Source organism: Austrofundulus limnaeus, unplaced genomic scaffold (genome assembly GCF_001266775.1).
Source record: "Austrofundulus limnaeus strain Quisiro unplaced genomic scaffold, Austrofundulus_limnaeus-1.0 Scaffold2103, whole genome shotgun sequence".
Taxonomy (NCBI): Eukaryota; Metazoa; Chordata; class Actinopteri; order Cyprinodontiformes; family Rivulidae; genus Austrofundulus; species Austrofundulus limnaeus.
The window spans coordinates 1-9,503 of NW_013954505.1; the positions used below are offsets into that span (position 1 = coordinate 1).

At 40.9% G+C, this 9,503-nt stretch overlaps 1 protein-coding gene across 2 annotated transcripts; it reads right to left on the reverse strand.

The window, feature by feature from the left end:
- Window positions 1–752: 752 nt before the first annotated feature.
- On the reverse strand, window positions 753–9,258 carry LOC106537044 (tropomyosin alpha-1 chain; the record flags this gene model as incomplete). Of its 2 annotated transcripts, none has more annotated exon segments than XM_014034408.1 (8): window positions 753–1,112; window positions 2,059–2,128; window positions 2,208–2,270; window positions 2,365–2,440; window positions 2,523–2,593; window positions 2,682–2,799; window positions 2,933–3,066; window positions 9,133–9,258. In XM_014034408.1, coding segments are annotated over 8 exon segments (741 nt in total), but the record flags the coding sequence as incomplete, so codon positions are not given.
- Window positions 9,259–9,503: the final 245 nt, after the last annotated feature.

Sequence of the window (9,503 nt, forward strand, 5' to 3'; positions counted from 1 at the left end):
ATATATATATATATATATTTTTTTTCAATGTCAGATTCCAGGTGGTCTGTCCAATGAGACAGAAATTATCATCAAATTTCCAAAACTCCATACTTTCTTTTGTGACCATTAGTCCACATTTGTTTTTTTGTTTTTTGTTTTTTTTATGACAGAGGGTAGCATAGACATTATGCTGTCTATGTAACACACTGTCCTACTTCCTGTCAGTCTTATCCTCCTTGTTATTTATCCTCAAAGACTCATTTGGTATCAGTTGAAACTCTGGTTGCTTTAGGTCAGCATCAAGGCCATTTATAAGTCTGGTGCAATTCTTGTTTACATTTTAATGCTTGTTTCCAAAAACAGTTAATATACATCAACAGAACCTCTAAAGTCATTGTTTAAGAAATATATTTTGTGAGTATAATTAGGCCTACTGTGTGATGCTGCAGAAAAAAAGTAGTTGCTAAATGCTGACTTATGTTATTGGACGCTTTTCTTGTTTGAACTGTGGATAAATGGTGTATGTCACAAAGAAAAAAAATCCAGAAATTAGAGCCATTTTACTTGTGGGAGCTAAGATTACGTAACTTCAACAACATTTTCAACCTCTTACACAAAACACAATGCGTGTTCACACATGCAAGCTCTTTTTTTTCTGTTTATCTTCTAAACCTCATAGCTGAGTGCTGAAATTGCCTCAAGGTCACAAAAACAAAAATGTGCAGAACAAGACACACTCACAGAAAGGACACAAACGCGCAGCAGCGACAACACTTTGACATGATCATGAGCTTTATTTGTGCTCGGAGTTCGGTCTAAAACACAATTTCTAGCACCAATACTGAAATTGTTTGGACCCGAAACCATTAAAAAAAGAAAAAAAAAAAGAAACAAAAGAACCATAAATATATAAATGGGCTACATATGTTTAACAAAGGTAGGAGTGAAATTACAATGGATGGCATGATGTAGAAAATTTCTTTTACAAAAAAACAAAACAAAAAAAAAGTTTGTTGCTCTTTTTTACTGGATGTTCTTTTTGATGTTTTACAAGCTGTTGAGCTCCTGCAGAGTTTGGTCCAGGACTTGGTGCATTCCTACGTTTTCTTCTTTCGCTCGTGAAAGGTTCTCTGTGAGAAAACGGAGCAGCGGATGGAAAATATAACAACTTGTTAGAACAAATAAATTCATCTCATAGGCGTTAAGACAAGTGAGGCGTTAAAGAAAATGTTCAGACTTTTGGAAGCAGGAGTTATGAACAAATAAATATCTTACCTGTTGTAGACGGCTCTTTAAACAGATTCAGTTTGGAGAAACAGAGTTTAATTCTGACCAGATTCTCAGAGGTTTCATGAATGCTAATTTGAAAACAATTACATTACATTTCATGGTTCTTTACACAGAATAATGTTTTTTTTTTTGCAAGCCTGGTGCACTTCCTGTAGGAAAACCATGAAACTGTTAAGATTTATTTATCTATTTTGGATTGGAGTAGTTTTAAGATGCAAGTAAACTCTGTTTCTTCAAACTCAGGTTCTGCAAATCCCCACTTCTAAAGATAAGATTGCTAACATCCTTTTAATTAAAAAAAAACCAATAATAATATTGTGGCATCTACATGTATAAACCAGTAAGTCTGGTCTTTTAACAGTGGACAGAAAACAGAAGAGTTAAAGAGAGCAAAAATGGTTTTATTGTGCTTCGGTTCAGCGGAAAAATAAGCCAACAGCAGTGAGAGGACGGCGAGATGAGATGAAGTTTTACTAAGAGCGAAACAAACAGAGAGTAAAGACACAATAAGCCAAAGGTAAGCTTCACAAGGTATTCATATCATTGAGGGCGTGATCCAGCTCCTCGCTGATAGCCTTGTATTTCAGCTTCTGCGTGTACAACTCGTCTGCAGGTCAGAAGGAAAGCGGGACGAAGAGGTTCAGCAGATCAAGGAAAAGAAACAGAAAAAGGAGTGCAATTAAGATTATATATTAATAATAATAGCTGAAACAAATGCTCAGTAAAGAAGAGAGTATAGATCGTGACTGGATTGGAAATAAAAAAAAGAGTTGAAAGGAAGTGTACCTTCTAAGTCATCTATGGTCTTCTCGAGCTTTGCCACTGTCCTTTCAGCAAATTCTGCGCGGGTTTCCGCCTTTGTAAAACAAAAAACTTGTTTATCATCCAGACGCAGACCATATGATCACAGGTGGATCAAAGAAAAGCAAATTTACCTCCTTAAGCCTGTCATTCAGGACTTTGATCTCCTCTTCGTACTTGTCTTCTTTCACAGAGTACTAAAAAAACGAATAGGTCAATTATTTTACTACCATTAAATATCAGTTAAACTGTCTTTAGTGGTTATAGGTTGATAGCTGGGAGGAGCTTCACCTTGTCAGACTGAGCCTCTAGAGACTTCAGGTTGTTGGTGACGTTTTTGAGCTCTTCCTCCAGGTCGTTACACTTCCTGCAGGAAACGGAGAGAGAATTACTAACGGCTGAACAAAACCTGCCGGCCATTTGACTGGTTCGTCGTGACGGCGCCTTACGATTCAGCGATTTCCGCCCTCTCCTCCGCCCTCTCCAGGTCCCCCTCGAGGATCACCAGCTTGCGAGCAACCTGTCATCAGAAAGAGTTACAGCCGGGCAGAAGCAGAACAAGCGACGCCAGAGATGTTCAGCAGAGCCGCTGATCTCTGCGTCCGTACCTCCTCGTATTTGCGGTCGGCCTCCTCGGCAATGTGTTTGGCCTCTTTCAGCTGCAGCTCCTGAATCTCCATCTTCTCCTCGTCTTTCATGGCTCTGTTCTCGATGACCTTCATGCCCCTGAAGACGAGAAAGACGCACAGATTCAGTTCAGCTGCCTCGGCCTACTGAAGCAATAAAAACCTGCGGTACTTTTAAGTCGACCTAGCTTTCAGTGGAAACATTTAATACATAAAACGCCTCTGGATGTCACCTTTCACTTTCATCTGCTGCCTTCTCAGCCTCCTCCAGTTTCTGCAGGGCTGTGGCCAGTCTCTCCTGAGCTCGGTCCAGTTCCTCCTCCACCAGCTGGATGCGCCGGTTCAGAGACGCCACCTCGCCCTCGGCCTGCAGCCACACAAAGGGAAAGCGACAGAGAGGGGGGGTCAAGGGTCAGCCAGGAAAGAGGAGGCTGTTAAACCGAAAGGATTTCACTTCAAATACAGGATGATGTGTTTCAGCATAGCTCAGATGGGTGAAAAACTCCATTTTAGGAGGTAATTTGGTAAGCAAAATTTAAAAAATTCAAAACGTTTATGTTTCAAAACACTACCCTGCAAGACCTTTAAGTACAGGAGTAGTCAGGAATGAGCACGCCCAGGGCCTCGCCCTCGCCTGCCACATGGCTTGCATCACACCCAGCCTTGACAGCTCTCTCCACAGGGGGTGGCTCCCTGTAGCTTTTCTGGGTTTGTAGCCAGGGTTCTCTGCAGGGTTTTGACCAGCAGTCTGCTCGCCAGCAAGTGGATACGTCACCTAAAATGAGCTTGTTTCGTAGAGGGGGGGCCAGGCTAGTCACAGGGTGTGGACAGGCATCATCCAGGGGGATCTAAGCAGAGCCGCTGCTCCGGTTGATCAGCTGAAGTGGTTTGAGTATTTGATTAGAATACATCTTGGGAGTGCATTCCTCTGCAGGGTTTCTATGAACTTTCGACTGATTGGAGGGATTATGTATTCTCACTGGTCTGGGAACACCGTGAGATCCTCCAGGAGGAGGTAGAGAGTGTCACTGCAGAGAGAAGCTGCGCAAAATTAGTAAACATGAGATGTTATTGCGATGACAAGTTTATATCAGCTGCAATAAAACCCCATTTCCTATAATTATAGTAACCATAACGTTCTAATCACTTTAGCATCCCAACAAACTCCCTCTAAAACAGGTGTGGGCATCAGGACCTTTGAGACTCCACTGGTTTGGTAAATATGCTGTTGTGTTTTTAACAGCCTAAGATTTACTGTAGTGTAAATAGCCTTTTGTGACATTAATAACGCACACATTCATGCAATCCTAATATTTTTTTTAATATTATGCCTCTCATAGTTTTACTGGTAGCAAAATGTTAACAATAATGAACAAAAAACATTAATCTAATTTACAAGAAAGGCACACAGTGTTGTTATGCATTTAGTACAAAAACATAAGGAGTGTTTGCTCCCAGTCCTGGACTCAGGAAGTAATGTGCACCTTATTTGTGCAACTTTTGATCAAATTCCAGATCTGAAGTCATGTTCATCTGAAGCCAATGTTCAAACCCTGAGTCTGATTTGCCCCGACTTGCAGTCAAGCGGTCTGATCCGCCCCGATTCCAACCTTCATTGTAAGCATTACAGCAAAAATGGATTTGGTTTGAAGAGTTTTCCCACTGAGAAGCAAACTCAGAGGCGACATGATTCAGTGTTGCCCAAGAGCAAACTGAAGATCGACTGAAACGTCCCCGACTGATTGTGAATCATCTCTGTTTTTCTTTTTTTTCTCCAGGGAGCAGCCGGTTCGTTTCACCTTTAGCAGCTGTAACAAGCCGTGGACTTTGCAGCCTGAGCAGACACTTTGAAAACATGCTGACGGCGGGAGAAAAGTGGAGAGACAATTTAACCCTGAAAACTCTGAAATGTCACAGCTGGCTCCTGTTTCCTGAAGGCCTGATATCTCAGATAACCATGTCTGTCCTCTTCTTCCTGTGTGCTCAAGAGGAGGAGGAGACGTTCAGTTCAGACAGGCTTTGTGTTAAAAAAGGTATAAATGACTCAAAGTGAAACAGAGACCTTTGGATGTTTGAAAATGGCGCTAAGGAAATTTAACAGATTGCATATCGCCTCCTCATTTCCGTTACAGAGTTTTTATTCAAGATGGCCGTCACAGCCATATCTCACAAGATGGGTTAATGCTCAGAATATGTGTTGAGGATGACTCTCATATGACCACACCAAGTTTGAGCACAATCTCTTTAAAAATGGCTGAGTTCTAGCCATTTTTTATTGGTTAATGTTGATGAGCTGTAGCTGCCATCTTGAATTGGAAGTAGATGTGTGTCCAGTGACTGCTTCCTGAGAGTTTCATCAGAATTGGTCCAGTGATTCATGAGATATTTTGCTAACAGACAAACAAGCTTGATGGAGATGTTTAAAACGCAAGTTTTACAATAAATATCTTGCCTAATGAGTAGAGCTCAGAGTAAGTGTTGGGGATGACTCTCAGCTACTAACACACCAAACTTGAGCTCAACATCTACAAATTTGACCGAGTTGTGGCCTTTTATGTGCTTGGTAAAGTTGCTTAGCTGTGGCGGCCATATTGAATGGGATTTCCTCTAAAAGTTAATCAGCTCTAGTTGTACATCCTGTGACCACTTTCTGAGAGTTTCATTCAAATCCACCCAATAGTTCGTGAAATATTTTGCTAACAGCGCAAACAAACACACACCCAGAGAGTGGCATAAACATTATCACTCCGCCTTTGCCTCTGGCGGCAGCCGATAATAAATCAAAGTATTACAAAGTCCTAAACGTGCATTTAAAGTATATTTGGGCACTTTAAAATCCCCAAGGAGGCTTTTCAGAGTGTTGCGGTGGGTTTGGGGCGGGTTGAAGTTAGATAACTAACTGAAGAAAAGTCATCCGAACAACTTAAATGGATAACTAATCAATAAAAAGCAGATAAAAAGGAACAAATATGCATATGTGACCGGTTAAAGCTGCTTTAAAGCCTTAATGTGCGCGTTTTAAGCAGTAAATGTGTTTTAAAAGGTAGAGTATTTAGTCCTCAGTAACAAGATGTGGTTTAAACTGGACGGAAGTATGAATAATCTCACTTTTTCGCGCTGTTCCCGTTCTGTATCCAGCTCTCTTTGTATCTCCAGTGCGCGTTCTTCAGCCTCATCAACTTGCTGCTGCAGAGTTTGGATCTTCTTCTTCACCATCTCCATGACTGCGATTATTTCGTTTATACAAACCCGGTAATAAATTAATAAAAGAAGAAGAACTTAAAAGAGTCTAAAAGGATCGGGTAGAAGGTAATTTGCGCTGAACTTTCAAGCTCTGACAAAAAAAGTTTTTTTCTTTTCTCTCCCCTCTTCCTTTTCCTCTGGCAGGAAATCAGGGACGTGCAGGGCTGGGATGGGATGGGTTGGGGCAAAAAAAAAAAAAAAAAAAAAAAAAAAAGGGCTGGGAGTTTTCAGGAAATTTATGACGAGATCCTCCAATCCTGTGAAGACGCCTGTGTGAGGTGACATCACAACATTCAGGAGGGGAAGGAACTCATTTTTCCCCCTCCACACAAAGGAAAGTGCGTCATATCACACACACTGAAAACTGCTGGGTTAAAAAACAAACTCAATTTGTAACCCTGGGTAGTTTTTACCTAGCGTGCACTGGTTTAAGTTTTCTACCCCAAAAATTGAGTTATAATTTCTTAAATTAGAGTTAGTAAATTGAGTTGCAAAGAAAAACAAAAACAAAGTTTGGGTTATTAGATTATTATGTGTTAGTGCTAGTTAGCTGGCAAACTTAGCCTCACTTAGCCAGCACCAACTATTGTTATTTTTGGATAACAAACAGTTTAGCGCAGGGATGGGAAACTGGCGGCCTGCAGGCCACATCGGGCCTGCGGGTGACTTCCATCCAGTCCCCTCATGAGGGTTTGGTTAAATATATTTTTACAAGTTACCTTTCTTTATTAGAAAACAGCAACTAAAAAGAATCAAAATGTTGCAAATTGCTAGCAAAATGTTAAATGTAGCAAAAAGCTTTAGCTAAAAGGTGTAAAGCATTACCTAAAAGATTAAAATAACAAAAATGACTAATAAATGTTCCAAGTTGTTAATTATGCATGCGAAGCGAAATTGGGAGTCATTTTGTTTTCATATGGGTTAATGTTTTATTTTTATTTTTTTCAGTGATTTTGGTCGACCGTAGCACAAAAATGGCTGCACCAATCAACATGAAATTTGGTAGGACTGTAGATGAGTCTGACCTACACTGCGCCAGCCAACAGTTTTACAATAGACCCCATATTTGAGGAGGGGGCTCCTTCCAAAGAGGGGGTGTGTGGACATGCAAAAATGCTTATAACTCAGAAACTGTTCAACATAGGAGCTTCAGATTTTCTTTGGTTGTTTAGCTCTGATGAGGAGCTATCCATCAGGTCAACCAATTGCCCCCCCCCCCCCAAAAAAAAAGCCCCCTTGCCAAGCCTCTACAATTTTGGGATGCACCTACTAGCATGGCATTTATTAGGAATAAAGACTTCTGAGTTCTGGTGCATTTGTGTGTGCGGGGGTCATTATGTTAACGCTATGCGGTATCTAGTTTTCATTAATGACATCCCTCCTATGGTGTTATATAACTTAAATATATTTAGTACAAAATAAGACAATTATTATTTCTTTGTTTGTTTCCTTTTAAATAGTGCCCCATTTGTTCTGCTCCTCAGTCCACAAAATGTTTTTGTGGGCAGAGTAGTTGAATTTGTGGCTTGAGCTAATGAAAACGTGCCAAACCTGCTCTCTTCTGTCAGTTTCTCAGAGTTTGCATCCCTAATCTCCAACCCTTGGCCAAACCTGTTGACCCAGTGTTTGGTAAAACTAACCCAACATCTTTGACCCCACAATTGAGTAATCAACATAACCCATGAGTTTGATCTGTTTATGAGAGGAAGCCTGCTGGACTTATATGGGAAGATGTTGCACATGCTGCCTTTTTTCCTGCTCAGACCGGAAGTGTAGCCCAGTATGAGTAACTTATGTAACACGAGTCATGTCTGATCAGATCTGATTGCAACAAAGTGGAAAAACTGTCCAAGTTACAGAAGGAGGAACACTATGCAACAAAGCCTCAGCTATTATGCTTAAGATTTTAGTAAAAGTCAGGCGATTGGGTGGGGCTGCAAGAATCCCATCCAGTAAGGGTTGTTGACCTGCACACGGGCTTGGAATGTAAATTGATTTGTTTGGAGACATGACCCGCAGCAATAAGGGTCGCAAAACATTCCTTCAGCGCCCCCTTCTGCCTCCTCCTCCTTCTCTTTTCTTCAAAAGAAAATCCTGAATTTATTCCCTCTTTCTGACCTTTCATGCATCAGCTCCCCTCAACAACAGGAGAGAAAGAAAAAGTGGCTCAGCCAGAAAATAAAACACCTGATGTCATCTGTTAACCCCATTAACCTCACAGACTTTCACCTTGATTAATTTACCCTTTAAAATCTTCTCACCTGCTTCTGGTTACCTAGAGAACAAACAATGAAGTGTCAGGTTTAAATAACTTGAAGTGTCTGAAGCAGATAAAGATAATCTGAACTTCATGTTTTTGAGAAATAAAGGAAAAAATGTAATGCTTCATTTTTTATTCGATCAACTACGACAGGCCAGGTTTTCAGCCAATAGCTCTTTAGTGTTTGCTTTTACATATATTACACCTTATCAGGTCTTATCATGAGTCAACTGACTGTGTTTCCCCAGGAAGCAATATTTGAGTAAATGCACAACATAAATGTCTTTAAAGACTAGTTACCTTTACCCATTGTGTGCGGTGTGAAGCCACGCAGCAGACGCTATAATATCTCCACCCCAAAAAAGGCCAAAGCATTGATTTCATTAGTCGCTGCAGTATGGGGTTCTCTGTTTGCTCAAGCTGCATTCCTGGGATTCCTGGTGGGCTAAAGGCTGGCCAAGTTTTGTCTGTGCCTAAGAAATAGTTTGGTTACGGCGCTCAGTGAGCAACAGTAACTTACTGTTCCTCATCCCTGTCTGGGTTAGGAGATAAAACCTCCAGCAGCCATTTGATGACTAATTTGGGCTTTTCTGGGTCAACAAAAGAGCTGAATAGAACAAAAGAAGGAGCTTTAGATTCTCGTGGCATTAATTGACCGTATTATCTGATTTTGTTACAAAAAGTATTGTTAAGTAACAAAATGTGTTAGCTTTTTTTTTGTCACACTAACCAAACAGACTTTAAAGAGCAGATTCAGTTCTGGTCGAGATATTATTTCGACTGTTACTCCTGTGAATATTCATTTCAGTCCAGCTGCAGGAGCAGGAGCAGATATTGCTGCTGCGTAGGAGAGAAACTAAAAGGTTGCGGTGGCAGCGTGAATAAGCGAGTAATGCCTTTCAGACGCTCTCTCCACTGTGGTTAACTCACATCTGTGGCCTTCTTCTCCGACAGTTCCAGTTTCTCCTGAGCGTCCTTGAGGGCCTCGGAGAACTTATCCAGTTCATCCTCCGTTCCCTTCAGCTTCTTCTGCAGAGCGAGCAGCTCGTCCTCCAGCTGAGGGCAGACAGAAGAGACAGAAACCAAACAGGTTATTAACATCCACCATGAACGTCTGAGAGCAGATTTGAAAGAAACTCAGAGAAAAAAAATCACCAAGTTTACATTTGGAGCTGATTAATCTTTCTGAGTTGACGGACTGAACGCACCCAATGCTGTTTTTGTTTCAAACTTTGAGACCGAAAAACGCCTGTATTATTTTATTATTTTATTTTAGAAAAAAAGGGGGCCAGATGTTATAA